This window comes from Oncorhynchus keta, unplaced genomic scaffold, assembly GCF_023373465.1.
Source record: "Oncorhynchus keta strain PuntledgeMale-10-30-2019 unplaced genomic scaffold, Oket_V2 Un_contig_8005_pilon_pilon, whole genome shotgun sequence".
Lineage (NCBI taxonomy): Eukaryota > Metazoa > Chordata > Actinopteri > Salmoniformes > Salmonidae > Oncorhynchus > Oncorhynchus keta.
This window is the reverse complement of record NW_026289801.1, coordinates 73183-95126: the sequence shown is the minus strand read 5'-3', so window position 1 is coordinate 95126 and position 21944 is coordinate 73183. Positions and strand designations below refer to the sequence as shown.

Genomic DNA, 21944 nt, shown 5'->3' with positions numbered 1-21944 from the left:
CCATGGGATCTTTAGTGACCTCAGAGAGTCAGGACACATGATTAATGTCCCATCCGAAAGACGGCACCTTTCACAGGGCAGTGTCCCCAATCACCGCCCTGGGACATTGGGATATTTCTTTCTAGACCAGAGGAAAAAGTGATTCCAACTTGCCCTCCAACACCACTTCCAGCAGCATCTGGTCTCCCATCCAGGGAACTGACCAGAACCAACCCTGCTTAGCTCCAGAAGCAAGCCAGCAGTGGGATGCAGGGTGGTATGCAGGGTGGCATGCTGGATGGTATGCTGGGTGATATGCAGGGTGGTATGCTGGGTGATATGCAGGGTGATATGCAGGGTGGTATGCTGGGTGGTATGCAGGGTGGTATGCTGGGTGGCATGCAGGGTGGTATGCAGGGTGGTATGCTGGGTGGTATGCTGGGTGGTATGCTGGGTGGTATGCAGGGTGGTATGCAGGGTGGTATGCTGCTGGCTTGACCACCACACAATGGGTTAAATATGAAACAAAATGGGGTGAGTCCTGGGTGGTATATAAATATGAAACAAAATGGAGTCCATATAAAACGCATCTTACCACATGTGGCGACGGTGAATCCCTCAAAGACACACATTGGGTGTCCAAGAATAAAGTAGCCAAACATCTGGTTGCAAACGCTGATGGTGCTCGCCAAAAGAGTCTCCGCAATGTCGGCGAACGCCAGGTTGACAAGGATCCAGTTGAGAGGATGTTGGAGCTTCTTGAATTTGGCAGTGGCCACCAGTACCAGGCCATTGGTGAAGGTTGAGGCGACGACCACAAAGAGCATCCAGAGTGTTGAGATGTTGTACACCCATCTTGGAGCAATGTGGTAGTTGGGGCCCTCAAAAGGATCTGCAAATTTAAAAGAAGAGAATAAAAAAAAAAGTTGAATACAACTTCCAAATCAAATCAAATCAAATGTATTTATATAGCCCTTCGTACATCAGCTGATATCTCAAAGTGCTGTACAGAAACCCAGCCTAAACCCCCAAACAGCAAGCAATGCAGGTGTAGAAGCACGGTGGCTCCCTAGAAAGGACAAAACCTAGGAAGAAACCTAGAGAGGAACCAGGCTATGAGGGGTGGCCAGTCCTCTTCTGGCTGTGCCGGGTGGAGATTATAAACCTAGAGAGGAACCAGGCTATGAGGGGTAGCCAGTCCTCTTCTGGCTGTGCCGGGTGGAGATTATAAACCTAGAGAGGAACCAGGCTATGAGGGGTAGCCAGTCCTCTTCTGGCTGTGCCGGGTGGAGATTATAAACCTAGAGAGGAACCAGGCTATGTGGGGTGGCCAGTCCTCTTCTGGCTGTATCAGATGGAGATTATAAACCTAGAGAGGAACCAGGCTATGTGGGGTGGCCAGTCCTCTTCTGGCTGTGCCGGGTGGAGATTATAAACCTAGAGAGGAACCAGGCTATGTGGGGTGGCCAGTCCTCTTCTGGCTGTGCCGGGTGGAGATTATAAACCTAGAGAGGAACCAGGCTATGAGGGGTGGCCAGTCCTCTTCTGGCTGTGCCGGGTGGAGATTATAAACCTAGAGAGGAACCAGGCTATGTGGGGTGGCCAGTCCTCTTCTGGCTGTGCCGGGTGGAGATTATAAACCTAGAGAGGAACCAGGCTATGTGGGGTGGCCAGTCCTCTTCTGGCTGTGCCGGGTGGAGATTATAAACCTAGAGAGGAACCAGGCTATGAGGGTGGCCAGTCCTCTTCTGGCTGTGCCGGGTGGAGATTATAAACCTAGAGAGGAACCAGGCTATGTGGGGTGGCCAGTCCTCTTCTAGCTGTGCCGGGTGGAGATTATAAACCTAGAGAGGAACCAGGCTATGTGGGGTGGCCAGTCCTCTTCTGGCTGTGCCGGGTGGAGATTATAAACCTAGAGAGGAACCAGGCTATGAGGGGTGGCCAGTCCTCTTCTGGCTGTGCCGGGTGGAGATTATAAACCTAGAGAGGAACCAGGCTATGTGGGGTGGCCAGTCCTCTTCTGGCTGTGCCGGGTGGAGATTATAAACCTAGAGAGGAACCAGGCTATGTGGGGTGGCCAGTCCTCTTCTGGCTGTGCCGGGTGGAGATTATAACAGAACATGGCCAAGATGACTTATTGATGGAGTCAAATGAGAACAGTAAGTAATATGCTGAACAGAATGTGTGCATCAAAAGTTCTGAACAAAGAAAAACATTGTCATGACTCCTCAAATCTACTGTTTGTATTAGTGTGTATGCTGCTACTGCCAGTTGTGAATGGTACGGTACGTCTGCTGTTGGTGAAAGATCTTATGAAGGAAAAGACCTTTCAGCAACATCACTTACCGTTATCTTCTGTAAATATACAACAACTACAATACTTTAGGATAATCCACAGAATTAGGCTCTTTCACTCCTTCTACCGGATGATATCAAGCCCAGGCACTACACTGACAGGATGTACTGTACCTTTGGTATGATTGCTGTTGGTGTAGGCGAAGCCTGATTCTCTGGTTGTATCTTCTTGTCTCCTTGCAGCAAACACTCCTAGCTCTGCCATCCTGGGCCGGTTAATAGGAGCTCGTGAAGTTGACTGCTGAAGTCCGTGCATCTCCACTGTCCTAGTTTATATAGCATCCTTTGGGTGTTTTTAAAGGATTACGGCCTTGGAGGAATTAGGGCAGGGTGTGTGATGGTATGGACCGGACTGTCTTTCCTTAATTACCGTTAATTACCACAAACGACTAATTAAGGAGGATTTCAGAGGCCCATAATCTTGTTTGAAAGGGCATTGGTGGCGTAGGAGGTTAAAAAGCAATATAAAATGGAATGCTGCCTTAACTGTGGCCCAGACTTGTCAGTAGAATGGCATTGGGACGAGGTAAGTGAGTGCTCAATATCTAACCTTCAAAAAAACACAATCACCATCACGCAATCACTCTTCAGATTGACAATACAGAGTCAAATCAAGTACCTCATATCCATCAACTTACAACATTATGAATAACTGTATGGTCATTTTCCATGAAGAAACATTTGTGGGACTTGCTTTAACTCCTTACAGGTATTTTTTTTTTTTTGGGGTGGAGATTGGTAGTATTGCTTATTGCTGTTCTGATTTCAGATTTGAATATCAGAGAAGTAGACCAAGGTCACATACTCTTTAAGTTTTTGTCTATGATGCATCGTTGGGAGAAGTGGTCAAGGTAGCTGATTTAAAACAAAAAAAAGTCCCAATATGGACTCATTGTCTCATCCCCTCCTATTGGTCCCAATGTGGACTCATTGTCTCATCCCCTCCTATTGGTCCCAATGTGGACTCATTGTCTCATCCCCTCCTATTGGTCCCAATGTGGACTCATTGTCTCATCCCCTCCTATTGGTCCCAATGTGGACTCATTGTCTCATCCCCTCCTATTGGTCCCAATGTGGACTCATTGTCTCATCCCCTCCTATTGGTCCCAATGTGGACTCATTGTCTCATCCCCTCCTATTGGTCCCAATGTGGACTCATTGTCTCATCCCCTCCTATTGGTCCCAATGTGGACTCATTGTCTCATCCCCTCCTATTGGTCCCAATGTGGACTCATTGTCTCATCCCCTCCTATTGGTCCCAATGTGGACTCATTGTCTCATCCCCTCCTATTGGTCCCAATGTGGACTCATTGTCTCATCCCCTGTGTTTCCCGCTATTGGTCCCAATGTGGACTCATTGTCTCATCCCCTCCTATTGGTCCCAATGTGGACTCATTGTCTCATCCCTCTCCTATTGGTCCCAATGTGGACTCATTGTCTCATGCCCTCCTATTGGTCCCAATGTGGACTCATTGTCTCATCCCCCCCTATTGGTCCCAATGTGGACTCATTGTCTCATCCACTACCGAAGACACAGCTAATTTGCATAGCCAAGTTGAACAAAATATGCAATCAACAAACGCAGGATTAAAAGAAAAATAATGCACTAACCTTTTGAAAATCTTCATCAGATGACAGTAATAGGACATGTTACACAGTACATTTTATGTTTTTTTCAATAATATGCTATATATATCCATAAATCTCTGTTTACAATGATGCATCGTTCAAAAAATGCTACTCAAATGTCCTGAGAAATGACGATAGCTCCGGCAGATAACAAGCAATACACATCATAAACTTTGACTAAATATACATGTTCTACATATATATAGAAAGATACACTTCTTCTAAATGCAATCGCTGTGTTACATTTATTTTTAACGTTTCAGAATTCGTTCACTAGTCTATAACATGAGACGGCGCTCAGAAATTAGCATTATGTCTCCTCTATCTTGGAGTCCACAGAAACCCAGATTTACCACATAAATATTCCCTTACCTTTGATGTTCTTCCATCAGAAGACCTGGAAGGAATTATACTTACCAAAACAGCGTTTAGTTTTGAAGTCTATGTCTTTAGGTTATCAAACGCGACATATTTCGGTTGAAATGCAGCCAGAATTCAAGTGGATGCGCACCAAAACGTCGAAATTACATATTATATGTTGACTAAACTGGTCAAACTAAGTTCAGAATCAAGCTTTAGCATGTTATAAAGGTGGACAACAATCCTAAGCACGAACATAAACACACACATCGTTTAGTCAATCCTGGAAGAAAGAGCACTGGAGCGGAGGCGCGCGTGACCGGAAGGTTTCAGCCCGCCAAAAGTCTTGTGAGCACGCGATTCTCACAATGAGAAGCCCCATTGAAAGCAGACATCGCGCTGAAGACAGAGAAACTGTTCCTGCGTCTGTAGCTGCTTGGGAAGGGTGGGGGCGATGACGTCAAAGTTGGGCCAATTTTTCTGATGACAAGAGAGAGTTTGGGAGAATGGCTGCCCTGAGAGTTCTGCTTTACATACAGACATAATTTAAACGGTTTTAGAAGCTTTAGAGTGTTTTCTATTCAATAATAATTATTATATGCATATATTAGCAATTTTTGACAGATTTTTTTCTGTTTACTATGGGCACGCAATTCCTCCAAAGGGGGCAGTAGTCAGCCCTATCTTTAACAGGTTTTAAAGTGGATGGAGAACTGAACTTAAAAAGAACATATCAACAAGTTAAATGTAAGAAACTCAATCCAGACCAGTCGACACATTTTAAAGTTTAAACGGCGTTTCTAGATTAAACATTGTAAGAGGAGTAGTGTGCAGAATAATAATAAGAATTATGACCAAGATCTAGTCTGGACTTTAGCTTCAAGTCCCATCAAATGACTAATGACAATATTAAGCCTGTACTATGAAACATGTAGAATGGTATCCTTAGACAATGTCAGGCTGGTACTATGGTATCCTTAGACAATGTCAGGCTGGTACTATGGTATCCTTAGACAATGTCAGGCTGGTACTATGGTATCCTTAGACAATGTCAGGCCTGTACTATGGTATCCTTAGACAATGTCAGGCTGGTACTATGGTATCCTTAGACAATGTCAGGCCTGTACTATGGTATCCTTAGACAATGTCAGGCCTGTACTATGGTATCCTTAGACAATGTCAGGCTGGTACTATGGTATCCTTAGACAATGTCAGGCTGGTACTATGGTATCCTTAGACAATGTCAGGCTGGTACTATGGTATCCTTAGACAATGTCAGGCTGGTACTATGGTATCCTTAGACAATGTCAGGCCTGTACTATGGTATCCTTAGACAATGTCAGGCTGGTACTATGGTATCCTTAGACAATGTCAGGCTGGTACTATGGTATCCTTAGACAATGTCAGGCTGGTACTATGGTATCCTTAGACAATGTCAGGCCTGTACTATGGTATCCTTAGACAATGTCAGGCCGGTACTATGGTATCCTTAGACAATGTCAGGCCGGTACTATGGTATCCTTAGACAATGTCAGGCCTGGTACTATGGTATCCTTAGACAATGTCAGGCTGGTACTATGGTATCCTTAGACAATGTCAGGCTGGTACTATGGTATCCTTAGACAATGTCAGGCAGGCAATGGTACTATGGTACTATGGTATCCTTAGACAATGTCAGGCCTGGTACTATGGTATCCTTAGACAATGTCAGGCTGGTACTATGGTATCCTTAGACAATGTCAGGCTGGTACTATGGTATCCTTAGACAATGTCAGGCTGGTACTATGGTATCCTTAGACAATGTCAGGCCGGTACTATGGTATCCTTAGACAATGTCAGGCTGGTACTATGTAACAATTCCAAGTGGTAAAGAAGCTTATTTGGACAAGTGGGGTTCCTTAACCTTAGAACATCTAATTAGCGTCACAGAAGTGCAGTCAGAAACCTGTTAATCTCTCCTGAATGAAGGTTCAGGGGGAAGCAGGGTTCGTCCAAAACGTGAAGTGAGTCATGTTTAAACCCCTGCGCTAATAGAGCTGCTGAATGAGACATTCAGCCCTGAGAAGACCTACAGGAGTAGGAGAGTCATGATGACGCAGGGCAACAGTCTGATAAGGTGGTACCTCTCTCTGACGTTTATTTCATTGAGTTCTGTTTTCACCATTCTTGACTGGTGACAGATGCTCCTGCTTTTGTGCAAAATATTTCAGCTGGTACTACAACTGAAACATTCAATTGAATGGTATAATTTCTGACATGGTACACTCTTAGAAAAAGGCTAGTAAGGTAGAACCAATTTTGTTCCAAGTAGAACCCTTTTGGTTCCAGAGAACCATTTTGGTTCAAGTAGAACCATTTTGGTTCCACTATTGTGGTTCAAAGTAGCACCCTTTTGGTTCCAAGACAACACTTTTATGGCATGAATAGGGCTGGTACTTTATTTTCTGGTTTTGTGTCCTTAGACATGGTCATGTCAGGCCATGTTTTGGTTATTTCGATGTACAATATGGTGTCATATCCTTGACAATGTGGCCTGGTTCACTGTGTGTTTGTGGGTGATTGTTTCCTTAGACAATGGACAGGCCATTTTTTGTACTATGGTATCCATTAAAAGTACAATGGAAAATCAGGCCGGTACTATGGTATCCTTAGACAATGTCAGGCTGGTACTATGGTATCCTTGAGACAATGTCAGGCCAACAACAGGTCAGAGCTGAATGGTATCCTTAGGACAATAGATCAGGCCGGTGACTAGGGAGATCCTTATGACAATGCAAGGAAGGTTACAGGAGAATGAGGTTGGCTGGGGAAAATCGCAGCCCCAAAGCAGAGCTGGAGGCAGCAAAGCTGATCAGCGGCAATATGAGGAGCCAGCACGGCAGTGCTGGTACAGTCAGGCAGCCCCAAATTTTTTTTTGGGGGGCACACGAGGTGTGGTACTAAGCCAGGTAGCAGACCTGGCTCACTCCTTAGACAATGTCAGGCACCGTGTTACTATGGCGCATCCTTAGACAATGTCAGGCAGCCCCGGTACTATGGTATCCATTGAGCCAATGGTGCAGCGGGTCTGGTACTATCTTGGTAGGTCCTGCTCTGCGACAATGTCAGGCTGGTACTATGGTGGGATCCTTAGAAGCAATGTCAGGCTGGTTCACCTATGGCACTCTTGAGGGTCCGGGCTGGTAGTTGTCCAGCCTGGGGAAGTGGTGCCAAGGTTGCGCACAGAGCTGTGCTCCCCAGCCCGGTCTTTCAGGCTCCTCCTAACACCAAGCCTCCTGAAAGTCTCCCCAGCCTGTATTCCTTAGACAATGTCAGGCTCCTCCCTGCAGGTACTATGGTATCCTTAGACAATGTCAGGCCTGGGCGCTATCCCGCCTGTATCCTGTAGACAATGTCCGGCGGCTGGTACTATGGGCGCTGCTGCCGGAGCCAATGTCCGGCGCTGGTAAAGGGTTGTCCGGCGCCGCTGGTGGAAAGCGTCCCGCCTGTCCGGCGCGCTGCCGGAGCCTCCGCCTGTCCGGGGCCGCTGCCGGAGCCTCCCGCCCTGTCCGGAACTGTCTAATTAGCCTGTCCGACAGAAGTGCAGTCAGAAACCTGTTAATCTCTCCGCTGAATGAAGGTTCAGGCTTTGGGGAAGCAGGTTCCCATCCAAAACGTGAAGTGAGTCATGTTTAAACCCCTGCGGAGCTAATAGAGCTGGCGCCGCTGAATGAGACATTCAGCCCAGAAGACCTACAGGAGTAGAGCCCCTCAGCCCAGAGGCGCCAGAGCCCCTCAGCCCAGAGGCGCCGGAGCCCCTGGTACAGAGCTTCTGCCCCTCTGTCGTGCCCCTCTGTCCAGTGGGGTCATTGAGTTCTGGTTCCTGTGGGCACAGAACCAGATTCTCTGGGCCTGGTTCTCTTTGACATGGTGTTCGGTGTGGCACTGCTGGGAGCAAAGGAGCTATTTCTTCAGCTATGAAGCCACATGGTGCTGGTGTCTGAATGTGGTACATTCAATTTCCTGAATGATAGTGGATAATTTTCTGTTACATGGTACAAAGACAATCGTGAAAAAGGTAGAACCGCCACCACGGAGAACCAATTTTGGTCCAAGGTTTTGGTTCCAAGTCCGAACCTTTTGGTTCTGTCAAGTTCTGACCTTTATTTTCTGTGTTTTGTGTTTAGTTAGAAGGGCGTGAGTTGGGTGGGTAGTCTATGTTTGTTTTTCTATGTTTTGGTTCTCAATCAGTAGGCACCCTGTCATTAGTTCCAATTGAGAACACTTTTATGGCATGAATAGGTGTTTGTGGGTGATTGCCAACCTCTGTGTGTGCACCAGATAGGGCTGGTAGTTTTCAGTTTTGTTAGTTTGTTCATGACCTGATAGCATTAAAAAAGTACCAACCCCCGCGTACCTCTGGTTCCTGGAAGAAGAGGAGGAAACCATTTGGAGCCAACCCCACCATGGGGCTGGTTGAGGGCTGTGATGGAGCCAACCCCACCATGGGGCTGGTAGAGGGCTGTGATGGGGCTGGTATAGGGCTGTGATGGGGCTGGTATAGGGCTGTGATGGAGCCAACCCCACCATGGGGCTGGTAAAGGGCTGTGATGGGGCTGGTAGAGGGCTGTGATGGGGCTGGTATGGGGCTGGTGATGGGGCTGGTATAGGGCTGATGGAGCCAACCCCACCATGGGGCTGGTAAAGGGCTGTGATGGGGCTGGAGAGGGCTGTGATGGGGCTGGTAAGGGCTGTGATGGGGGGGCTGGTAGAGGGCTGTGATGGAGCCAACCCCACCATGGGGCTGGTAAGGGCTGTGATGGGGCTGGTATAGGGCTGTGATGGGGCTGGTATAAGGCTGTGATGGAGCCAACCCCACCATGGGGCTGGTAAAGGGCTGTGATGGAGCCAACCCCACCATGGGGCTGGTAGAGGGCTGTGATGGAGCCAACCCCACCATGGGGCTGGTAGAGGGCTGTGATAGAGCCAACCCCACCATGGGGCTGGTAGAGGGCTGTGACTGGACTGGTTTAAGGCTGTGATGGGGCTGGTATAGGACTATGATGGGGCTGGACTACCCCAGATAATGTCCGCAGGAAAATGTCTGACGACAGGTTTGCCTCATTAGACTAAACACTGTGAATGATGTTGGCAAGGTGTGAATGAGATAATTAGGTGATTGTTGAAAGGATAAGGAAGGATCAGGGAGTTAAGGAGTCAGTCCAGGGTAAATAGCTGAGATACAGAAATCCAGCTGACTACTAGGAAGTCCTGGCAACAGCCAACCAAGGTGCCAGATCACCACAATACCTGGAAAACACAGCATAAGATAAAGGAAGTGTTAGTATCAAACCAAAACTTTATTAGTCACATGCGCCGAATACAACAAGTGGAGACTTCACCATGGAAACGCTGACTGACCAGCCCTTAACCAACAGTGTAGACTTTACCATGGAAACGCTGACTTACCAGCTCTTAACCAACAGTGGAGACTTCACCATGGAAACGCTGACTGACCAGCCCTTAACCAACAGTGTAGACTTTACCATGGAAACGCTGACTTACCAGCCCTTAACCAACAGAGTAGACTTTACCATGGAAACGCTGACTGACCAGCCCTTAACCAACAGTGTAGACTTTACCATGGAAACGCTGACTGACCAGCCCTTAACCAACAGAGTAGACTTTACCATGGAAACGCTGACTGACCAGCCCTTAACCAACAGTGTAGACTTTACCATGGAAACGCTGACTTACCAGCCCTTAACCAACAGTGGAGACTTCACCATGGAAACGCTGACTGACCAGCCCTTAACCAACAGTGTAGACTTTACCATGGAAACGCTGACTTACCAGCCCTTAACCAACAGTGTAGACTTTACCATGGAAACGCTGACTGACCAGCCCTTAACCAACAGTGTAGACTTTACCATGGAAACGCTGACTGACCAGCCCTTAACCAACAGAGTAGACTTTACCATGGAAACGCTGACTGACCAGCCCTTAACCAACAGTGTAGACTTTACCATGGAAACGCTGACTTACCAGCCCTTAACCAACAGTGTAGACTTTACCATGGAAACGCTGACTGACCAGCCCTTAACCAACAGTATAGACTTTACCATGAAATGCTGAAAGCCCTTAACCAACAGTGTAAACCATGGAAACGTTGATACCAGCCCTAACCAACAGTGTAGACTTTACCATGAAATGCTGACTTATAAGCCCTTAACCAACAGTGTAGACTTTACCATGGAAACGCTGACTGACCAGCCCTTAACCAACAGTACTTTACCATGGAAATGCTGACTTATAAGCCCTTAACCAACAGTGTAGACTTTACCATGGAAACGCTGACTGACCAGCCCTTAACCAACAGTGTAGACTTTACCATGAAATGCTGATTTATAAGCCCTTAACCAACAGTGTAGACTTTACCATGGAAACGCTGACTGACCAGCCCTTAACCAACAGTATAGACTTTACCATGAAATGCTGACTGACCAGCCCTTAACCAACAGGGACTACTGGACTGACCAGCCCTTAACCAACAGTGTAGACTTTACCATGGAAACGCTGACTGGCCCTTAACCAACAGTGTAGACTTTACCATGAAATGCTGACTTATAAGCCCTTTTTACCATGAAATGCTGACTGACCAGCCCTTAACCAACAGTATAGACTTTACCATGGAAACGCTGACTGACCAGCCCTTAACCAACAGTGTAGACTTTACCATGAAATGCTGACTTATAAGCCCTTAACCAACAGTGCAGACAGATGAAATGCTGACTCTATAAGCCCTTAACCAACAGTATAGACTTTACCATGAAATGCTGACTTATAAGCCCTTAACCAACAGTGCAGACTTTACCATGAAATGCTGACTTACAAGCCCTTAACCAACAGTATAGACTTTACCATGAAATGCTGACTGACCAGCCCTTAACCAACAGAGTAGACTTCACCATGGAAACGCTGACTGACCAGCCCTTAACCAACAGTGTAGACTTCACCATGGAAACGCTGACTTACCAGCCCTTAACCAACAGTGTAGACTTTACCATGGAAACGCTGACTTACAAGCACTTAACCAACAGTGTAGACTTTACCATGGAAACGCTGACTGACCAGCCCTTAACCAACAGTGTAGACTTTACCATGGAAACGCTGACTGACCAGCCCTTAACCAACAGTGTAGACTTTACCATGGAAACGCTGACTTACCAGCCCTTAACCAACAGTGTAGACTTTACCATGGAAACGCTGACTGACCAGCCCTTAACCAACAGTGTAGACTTTACCATGAAATGCTTTACTTACCAGCCCTTAACCAACAGTGTAGACTTTACCATGGAAACGCTGACTGACCAGCCCTTAACCAACAGTATAGACTTTACCATGAAACGCTGACTGACAGCCCTTAACCAACAGTATAGACTTTACTGAAATGCTAACTTACAAGCCCTTAACCAACAGTATAGACTTTACCATGGAAATGCTGACTTACAAGCCCTTAACCAACAGTATAGACTTTACCATGAAATGCTGACTGACCAGCCCTTAACCAACAGTGTAGACTTTACCATGAAATGCTAACTTACAAGCCCTTAACCAACAGTATAGACTTTACCATGGAAATGCTGACTTACAAGCCCTTAACCAACAGTATAGACTTTACCATGAAATGCTGACTGACCAGCCCTTAACCAACAGTGTAGACTTTACCATGAAATGCTGACTTACAAGCCCTTAACCAACAGTATAGACTTTACCATGGAAACGCTGACTGACCAGCCCTTAACCAACAGAGTAGACTTTACCAGGGAAATGCTGACTTACCAGCCCTTAACCAACAGTGTAGACTTTACCATGGAAACGCTGACTGACCAGCCCTAACCAACAGTATAGACTTTACCATGAAATGCTGACTTAGTATAGTTCAAGAAGAAGAAAATATTTACCAAGTAAACTAAAATAAAAAGTTATAATAAAAAGTAACACAAGAAGAATAACAATACCGAGTCAGTGTGGAGGCTCTATACAGGGAGTACTGGTACCGAGTCAGTGTGGAGGCTCTATACAGGGGGTACTGGTACCGAGTCAGTGTGGAGGCTCTATACAGGGGTTACTGGTACCGAGTCAGTGTGGAGGCTCTATACAGGGAGTACTGGTACCGAGTCAGTGTGGAGGCTCTATACAGGGAGTACTGGTACCGAGTCAGTGTGGAGGCTCTATACAGGGGGTACTGGTACAGAGTCAGTGTGGAGGCTCTATACAGGGAGTACTGGTACCGAGTCAGTGTGGAGGCTCTATACAGGGGGTACTGGTACCGAGTCAGTGTGGAGGCTCTATACAGGGGTTACTGGTACCGAGTCAGTGTGGAGGCTCTATACAGGGAGTACTGGTACCGAGTCAGTGTGGAGGCTCTATACAGGGGGTACTGGTACCGAGTCAGTGTGGAGGCTCTATACAGGGGTACTGGTACCGAGTCAGTGTGGAGGCTCTATACAGGGAGTACTGGTACCGAGTCAGTGTGGAGGCTCTATACAGGGAGTACTGGTACCGAGTCAGTGTGGAGGCTCTATACAGGGAGTACTGGTACCGAGTCAGTGTGGAGGTTATATACAGGGGGTACTGGTACCGAGTCAGTGTGGTGGTTATATACAGGGGGTACTGGTACCGAGTCAGTGTGGAGGCTCTATACAGGGAGTACTGGTACCGAGTCAGTGTGGAGGCTCTATACAGGGAGTACTGGTACCGAGTCAGTGTGGAGGCTATATACAGGGGGTACTGGTACCGAGTCAGTGTGGAGGCTCTATACAGGGAGTACTGGTACCGAGTCAGTGTGGAGGCTCTATACAGGGAGTACTGGTACCGAGTCAGTGTGGAGGCTCTATACAGGGAGTACTGGTACCGAGTCAGTGTGGAGGTTATATACAGGGGGTACTGGTACCGAGTCAGTGTGGTGGTTATATACAGGGGGTACTGGTACCGAGTCAGTGTGGAGGCTCTATACAGGGGGTACTGGTACCGAGTCAGTGTGGAGGCTCTATACAGGGGGTACTGGTACCGAGTCAGTGTGGAGGCTCTATACAGGGGGTACTGGTACCGAGTCAGTGTGGAGGCTCTATACAGGCGGCACCGGTACCGAGTCAGTGTGGAGGCTCTATACAGGCGGCACCGGTACCAGTCAGTGTGGAGGCTCTATACAGGGGTCACCGGACTGAGTCAGTGTGGAGGCTATATACAGGGGGACCGAAGAGTCAGTGTGGAGGCTCTATACAGGGGGCACCGGTACCGAGTCAGTGTGGAGGCTCTATACAGGGGGCACCGGTACCGAGTCAGTGTGGAGGCTCTATACAGGCGGCACCCCGAGTCAGTGTGGAGGCTCTATGGCGGCACCGGTACCGAGTCAGTGTGGAGGCTCTATACAGGCGGCACCGGTACCGAGTCAGTGTGGAGGCTATATACAGGGGCACCGGTACCGAGTCAGTGTGGAGGCTTATACAGGCGGCACCGGTACCGAGTCAGTGTGGAGGCTAGGCGGCACCGGTACCGAGTCAGTGTGGAGGCTCTATACAGGCGGCACCGGTACCGAGTCAGTGTGGAGGCTCTATACAGGCGGCACCGGTACCGAGTCAGTGTGGAGGCTCTATACAGGCGGCACCGGAGAGTCAGTGTGGAGGCTCTATACAGGCGGCACCGGTACCGAGTCAGTGTGGAGGCTATATACAGGCGGCACCGGTACCGAGTCAGTGTGGAGGCTATATACAGGGGGCACCGGTACCGAGTCAGTGTGCAGGGGTACAGGCTAGTTGAGGTAATCTGTACATGTAGGTTGGGGCGAAGTGACTATGCATAGGTAACTAACAAACAGCGAGTAGCAGCAGTGTACAAGGGGGGTCAATGTAAATTGTGGCGATTTTTAAGAATTGTTCAGCAGTCTAATGGCTTGGGGGTAGAAGCTATTGAGGATCCTTTTGGTCCTAGACTTGGCACTCTGCTACCGCTTGCCGTGCAGTAGCAGAGAAAACAGTCTATTACTTGGGTGACTAGAGTCTCTGACAATTTTATGGACTTTCCTTTTTGACACCGCCTATTATATAGGTCCTGGATGGCAGGAAGCTTGGCCCCAGTTATGTACTGGGCCGTTTGCACTAGCCTCTGTAGCGCCTTACGGTCAGATGCCGAGCAGTTGCCATACCAGGCGGTGATGCAACCGGTCAGGATGCTCTCGATGGTGCAGCTGAAGAACCTTTTGAGGATCTGGGGACCCATGCCAAGTCTTTTCAGTCTCCTGCGGGGGAAAAGGTTTTGTCGTGCCCTCTTCACGACTGTCTTGGTCTGTTTGGACCATGATAGTTTGTTGGTGATGTGGACACCAAGGAACTTGAAACTCTCGACCCGCTCCACTACAGCCCCGTCAATGTTAATAGGGGCCTGTTCGGCCTGTTCCTTTTCCTGTAGTCCACGATCAGCTCCTTAGTCTTGCTCACATTGAGGGAGAGGTTGTTGTCCTGGCACCACCCTGCCAGGTCTCTGACCTCCTCCCTATAGACTGTCTCATCATTGTCGGTGATCAGGCCTACCACTGTTATGTCGTCAGTATACTTAATGATGGTGTTGGAGTTGTGTTTGGCCACACAGTCATGGGTGAACAGGTAGTACAGGAGGGGACTAAGTACACACCCCTGAGGGGCCCCAGTGTTCAGGATCAGCGTGGCAGACGTGTTGTTGCCTACTCTTACCACCTGGGGGCGGCCCGTCAGGAAGTCCAGGATCCAGTTGCAGAGTGAGGTGTTTAGTCCCAGAGTCTTTAGCTTAGTGATGAGCTTCGCGGGCACTATGGTGCTGAACGCTAAGCTGTAGTCAATGAACAGCATTCTCATATAGGTGTTCCTTTTGTCCAGGTGGGTGAGGGCAGTGTGGAGTGCAATTGTGATTGCATCATCTGTGGATCTGTTGGGGCGGTATGCAAATTGGAGTGGGTCTGGGGTGTCCAGGAGGATGCTGTTGACGTGAGCCTTAACCAGCCTTTCAAAGCACTTCATGGCTACTGACGTGAGTGCCACGGGCCGGTAATCATTTAGGCAGGTCACCTTGGCATTCTCGGGCACTTTGTCTTGTGAAATATGCTTACAGTAAACGTTTGGTTATTTCCCTTTGCAGGTCCTAAATATGACTGACGCTTTGGTGACATAGAGTTTCAAAGGGACCTGGGCGAGGACATTTTGAGGTGAAAGTTTAAAATGGATTCATTGTGTTCATGGTATTAAGTTTGTTTTTGATTGAAGTCGCCCCCAGCGTTTAGGATGGAGAAGAGGAGAGGAGAGGACTCTCAGCAGTAGCTCCAGTGTTTAGGATGGAGAAGAGGAGAGGAGAGGACTCTCAGCAGTAGCTCCAGTGTTTAGGATGGAGAAGAGGAGAGGAGAGGACTCTCAGCAGTAGCTCCAGTGTTTAGGATGGAGAAGAGGAGAGGAGAGGACTCTCAGCAGTAGCTCCAGTGTTTAGGATGGAGAAGAGGAGAGGAGAGGACTCTCAGCAGTAGCTCCAGTGTTTAGGATGGAGAAGAGGAGAGGAGAGGAGAGGACTCTCAGCAGTAGCTCCAGTGTTTAGGATGGAGAAGAGGAGAGGAGAGGAGAGGACTCTCAGCAGTAGCTCCAGTGTTTAGGATGGAGAAGAGGAGAGGAGAGGAGAGGACTCTCAGCAGTAGCTCCAGTGTTTAGGATGGAGAAGAGGAGAGGAGAGGACTCTCAGCAGTAGCTCCAGTGTTTAGGATGGAGAAGAGGAGAGGAGAGGACTCTCAGCAGTAGCTCCAGTGTTTAGGATGGAGGAGAGGAGAGAGAGGACTCTCAGCAGTAGCTCCAGTGTTTAGGATGGAGAAGAGGAGAGGAGAGGACTCTCAGCAGTAGCTCCAGTGTTTAGGATGGAGAAGAGGAGAGGAGAGGACTCTCAGCAGTAGCTCCAGTGTTTAGGATGGAGAGAGGAGAGGAGAGGACTCTCAGCAGTAGCTCCAGTGTTTAGGATGGAGGAGAGGAGAGGAGAGGACTCTCAGCAGTAGCTCCAGTGTTTAGGATGGAGGAGAGGAGAGGAGAGGAGAGGAGAGGACTCTCAGCAGTAGCCCCAGTGTTTAGGATGGAGTAGAGGAGAGGAGAGGAGAGGACTCTCAGCAGTAGCCCCAGTGTTTAGGATGGAGTAGAGGAGAGGAGAGGACTCTCAGCAGTAGCTCCAGTGTTTAGGATGGAGAAGAGGAGAGGAGAGGACTCTCAGCAGTAGCTCCAGTGTTTAGGATGGAGAAGAGGAGAGGACTCTCAGCAGTAGCTCCAGTGTTTAGGATGGAGTAGAGAAGAGGAGAGGACTCTCAGCAGTAGCTCCAGTGTTTAGGATGGAGTAGAGGAGAGGAGAGGAGAGGACTCTCAGCAGTAGCCCCAGTGTTTAGGATGGAGAAGACGAGAGGAGAGGACTCTCAGCAGTAGCTTCAGTGTTTAGGATGGAGAAGAGGAGAGGAGAAGACTCTCAGCAGTAGCTCCAGTGTTTAGGATGGAGAGGAGAGGAGAGGAGAGGACTCTCAGCAGTAGCCCCAGTGTTTAGGATGGAGAAGAGGAGAGGAGAGGACTCTCAGCAGTAGCTCCAGTGTTTAGGATGGAGAAGAGGAGAGGAGAGGAGAGGACTCTCAGCAGTAGCTCCAGTGTTTAGGATGGAGAAGAGGAGAGGAGAGGACTCTCAGCAGTAGCTCCAGTGTTTAGGATGGAGAAGAGGAGAGGAGAGGACTCTCAGCAGTAGCTCCAGTGTTTAGGATGGAGAAGAGGAGAGGAGAGGAGAGGACTCTCAGCAGTAGCTCCAGTGTTTAGGATGGAGAAGAGGAGAGGAGAGGACTCTCAGCAGTAGCTCCAGTGTTTAGGATGGAGAAGAGGAGAGGAGAGGACTCTCAGCAGTAGCTCCAGTGTTTAGGATGGAGAAGAGGAGAGGAGAGGACTCTCAGCAGTAGCTCCAGTGTTTAGGATGGAGAAGAGGAGAGGAGACGAGAGGACTCTCAGCAGTAGCTCCAGTGTTTAGGGTGGTGAAGACGAGAGGAGAGGACTCTCAGCAGTAGCCCCAGTGTTTAGGATGGAGAAGAGGAGAGGAGAGGACTCTCAGCAGTAGCCCCAGTGTTTAGGATGGAGAAGAGGAGAGGAGAGGACTCTCAGCAGTAGCTCCAGTGTTTAGGATGGAGAAGAGGAGAGGAGAGGACTCTCAGCAGTAGCTCCAGTGTTTAGGATGGAGAAGAGGAGAGGAGAAGACTCTCAGCAGTAGCTCCAGTGTTTAGGATGGAGAAGAGGAGAGGAGAGGACTCTCAGCAGTAGCCCCAGTGTTTAGGACGGAGGAGAGGAGAGGAGAGGACTCTCAGCAGTAGCTCCAGTGTTTAGGATGGAGTAGAGGAGAGGAGAGGACTCTCAGCAGTAGCTCCAGTGTTTAGGATGGAGAAGAGGAGAGGAGAGGACTCTCAGCAGTAGCTCCAGTGTTTAGGATGGAGGAGAGGAGAGGAGAGGACTCTCAGCAGTAGCTCCAGTGTTTAGGATGGAGAGGAGAGGAGAGGACTCTCAGCAGTAGCTCCAGTGTTTAGGATGGAGAAGAGGAGAGGAGAGGACTCTCAGCAGTAGCTCCAGTGTTTAGGATGGAGAAGAGGAGGGAGAGGACTCTCAGCAGTAGCCCCAGTGTTTAGGATGGAGAAGAGGAGAGGAGAGGACTCTCAGCAGTAGCTCCAGTGTTTAGGGTGGTGAAGACGAGAGGAGAGGACTCTCAGCAGTAGCCCCAGTGTTTAGGATGGAGAAGAGGAGAGGAGAGGACTCTCAGCAGTAGCCCCAGTGTTTAGGATGGAGAAGAGGAGAGGAGAGGACTCTCAGCAGTAGCTCCAGTGTTTAGGATGGAGAAGAGGAGAGGAGAGGACTCTCAGCATGTCACTATGTAATGTAGCCAACGTAGTGTGAATGTCAGGTCAACAGTTCAATAAAAATGGACGGTTGAGTCGAAGTATCCAATGGTTTAGCTGACCGTGAATATCCATTCTTAAAATAAAGATGTTTAACCTTTATTTAACTAAGCATTAGAAAGCCTTTTAGAATACCAAGTGATTCATCTACTTGACTTTCTGACCTTGATGGTTCGTTAAAGTCGACCCTCTTTAAGGGCAAAAGTCCTTGTAGAAAACGTCAGATGGACCAGACAAGGTCCTCTAATCACTGCTGTTGAGTTCAACGCTCCAGATGACCTACTGGAGGGAAAAACTCCATTATGAAGAACTCCCACAACACCACCCCACCCACCCCTCCATCCACCACACCGCCCCACAACACCACCCCACCCACCCCTCCATCCACCCCTCCATCCACCACACTGCCCCACAACACCACCCCACCCACCCCCAGCCCATCCACCCACACACCGCCCCCACAACACCACCCCACCCACCCCCCTCCATCCACCACACCGCCCCATAACACCCCCCACCCCACCCCCCCTCCCCACCCCCACCCCTCCCTCCATCCACCACCGCCCCCACATAACACCCCCCCCACCCCCACACCGCCCCACACCACCCCACCCCCCCACTCCACCCCCCCCCTCCACCCAGCCACCACCCCCCACAACACCCCCCCCCCACCCTCCACCCACCACACCCCAAAACACCACCCCACCCCCACCCCTCCATCCACCACACCGCCCCCACAACACCACCCCACCCACCCCCCAGTCCTCCACCCACACCGCCCCCATAACACCCCCCATCCCCCACCCTCCACCAGCACCCCCCCCCCCCACCCTCCATCCACCACACCACCCCCATAACACCCCCCACCCCACCTCCCCCACCCAACCCTCCATCCACCACCCCCCAACACCACCCCACCCCACCCCCCAGTCCTCCACACCCCACCCACCCCCCTCACCCAGCACACCGCCCCCACCTCCACCCACCCTCCCCCACCCTCCATCCAGCACACCGCCCCCAACACCACCCCCACCCCACCATCCCCCACACCCTCCCATAATGGCACCACCCACCCATAACACCCCCAGTCCTCCACCCAGCACACCGCCCCCATAACACCCCCCACCCCCCACCCCAAACCCCAGTCCTCCACAGCACACCGCCCCCCACAACACCACCCCACCCCTCCACCCAGCCTCCACCCACCACACCGCCCCAAAACACCACCCACCAAACCCCTCCTCCCCAACCCTCCATCCACCACACTGCCCCATAACACCCCCCACCCCCAGTCCTCCACCCAGCACACCACCCCCAAATCCACCCCACCACCCCTCACTTGCCTCCACCCACTCCACCCCTCCCCCACCCCCCTCACTTGCCTCCACCCCTCCACCCCACCCACCCCCCTCACTTGCCTCCACCCCTCCACCCCCTCATTTGCCCCACCCCACCCAGCACCCTACCTGACCCCCTCACTATGCCTCCCCACAGCCCCCCTCCACCCCTCCACAGAACTGAACAAGGTCAATATTCCCACCCCCCCCCTGGTCCTCCACCCAAGGGCAATATATAGGGTGCCTATCCCCCCCAACCCCTCACTTGCCCCAAACCCCTCCTCCCCTCCACCCCCCCTACCTGCCAGAACTCCACCCCCCCTCAGCTTGTCTCCACCCTCCACCCCCCTCACTTGCCTCCCTACCCCTCCCTCATCAACCATCTCTTATTAGCACCAAACTGTCCTGTAGGTCCTGACCCATGTTTCTTCTCTCCCCTATTTCCAGGGGTTATATCCGCCTCTTAACACCCTGCAGCTTTACCCACAACCCATTTACTACTCCGCTGAATCCATCTCTTCCGTCTCCCACAAAACGCCCTTCGTGCATCATCAATAGGATGTTATCAATGACAGAACTGAACAAGGTCAATATATCCCCCTCCCACTAGCCCTTCGTGCATAGGGCCCATCCCTATCCCCTACCTGACAGAACTGAACAAGGTCAATATATCCCCCTCCCACAGCCCTTCGTGCTCCCTAGCCCCTACCTGACAGAACTGAACAAGGTCAATATATCCCCCAGCCCTCCCCAGCCCTTCGTGCTCCCTAGCCCCTACCTGACAGAACTGAACAAGGTCAATATATCCCCCTCCCACAGCCCACCCCTACCTGACAGAACCCTATATCGTGCTCCCTAGCCCCTACCTGACAGAACTGAACAAGGTCAATATATCCCCCTCCCACAGCCCTTCGTGCTCCCTAGCCCCTACCTGACAGAACTGAACAAGGTCAATATATCCCCCTCCCCCTACCCTTCGTGCTCCCTAGCCCCTACCTGACAGAACTGAACAAGGTCAATATATCCCCCTCCCACAGCCCTTCGTGCTCCCTAGCCCCTACCTGACAGAACTGAACAAGGTCAATATATCCCCCTCCCCCTACCCTTCGTGCTCCCTAGCCCCTACCTGACAGAACTGAACAAGGTCAATATATCCCCCTCCCACTACCCTTCGTGCTCCCTAGCCCCTACCTGACAGAACTGAACAAGGTCAATATATCCCCCTCCCCAACCCTTCGTGCTCCCTAGCCCCTACCTGACAGAACTGAACAAGGTCAATATATCCCCTCCCCCTACCCTTCGTGCTCCCTAGCCCCTACCTGACAGAACTGAACAAGGTCAATATATCCCCTCCCCAGCCCTTCGTGCTCCCTAGCCCCTACCTGACAGAACTGAACAAGGTCAATATATCCCCCTCCCCCTACCCTTCGTGCTCCCTAGCCCCTACCTGACAGAACTGAACAAGGTCAATATATCCCCCTCCCACAGCCCTTCGTGCTCCCTAGCCCCTACCTGACAGAACTGAACAAGGTCAATATATCCCCCTCCCCCTACCCTTCGTGCTCCCTAGCCCCTACCTGACAGAACTGAACAAGGTCAATATATCCCCCTCCCACTACCCTTCGTGCTCCCTAGCCCCTACCTGACAGAACTGAACAAGGTCAATATATCCCCCTCCCACTACCCTTCGTGCTCCCTAGCCCCTACCTGACAGAACTGAACAAGGTCAATATATCCCCTCCCCCTACCCTTCGTGCTCCCTAGCCCCTACCTGACAGAACTGAACAAGGTCAATATATCCCCCTCCCCCCTACCCTTCGTGCTCCCTAGCCCCTACCTGACAGAACTGAACAAGGTCAATATATCCCCCTCCCCCCTACCCTTCGTGCTCCCTAGCCCCTACCTGACAGAACTGAACAAGGTCAATATATCCCCCTCCCACACCCTTCGTGCTCCCTAGCCCCTACCTGACAGAACTGAACAAGGTCAATATATCCCCCTCCCCCTACCCTTCGTGCTCCCTAGCCCCTACCTGACAGAACTGAACAAGGTCAATATATCCCCCTCCCCCCTACCCTTCGTGCTCCCTAGCCCCTACCTGACAGAACTGAACAAGGTCAATATATCCCCCTCCCCCTACCCTTCGTGCTCCCTAGCCCCTACCTGACAGAACTGAACAAGGGCAATATAGCTTCCCCTCAGCTAACATATAGACTGGTGGCGCTGCAATGCACATAAATCAACTGTATTTACCACACAATAAGACAAGAGCAAACATTTAACATGTTTATTTTTTATTTTTACACTACAGTATCTCTCTTTTAAAATGGGTA

The 21944-nt window shown here is 50.2% G+C and overlaps 1 protein-coding gene and 1 long non-coding RNA gene across 5 annotated transcripts; both read right to left on the bottom strand.

The window, feature by feature from the left end:
- Positions 1 to 544: 544 nt before the first annotated feature.
- On the bottom strand, positions 545 to 2581 carry LOC127926640 (red-sensitive opsin-like; the record flags this gene model as incomplete). Its single annotated transcript, XM_052512124.1, has 2 exons — positions 2449 to 2581; positions 545 to 871 (listed from the first exon to the last, which is right to left on the bottom strand). Coding segments are annotated over exons 1-2 (418 nt in total), but the record flags the coding sequence as incomplete, so codon positions are not given.
- LOC127926641 (uncharacterized) lies at positions 1086 to 2095 on the bottom strand. 4 transcript variants are annotated; one of them, XR_008124748.1, is made up of 3 exons: positions 1824 to 2095; positions 1349 to 1688; positions 1086 to 1144 (listed from the first exon to the last, which is right to left on the bottom strand). It is a non-coding gene; the product is annotated as an uncharacterized LOC127926641 (long non-coding RNA). The 4 variants fall into 4 exon arrangements; XR_008124749.1 differs by lacking the exon at positions 1086 to 1144 and adding an exon at positions 1177 to 1212; XR_008124746.1 differs by lacking the exon at positions 1086 to 1144 and adding an exon at positions 1219 to 1280.
- Positions 2582 to 21944: the final 19363 nt, after the last annotated feature.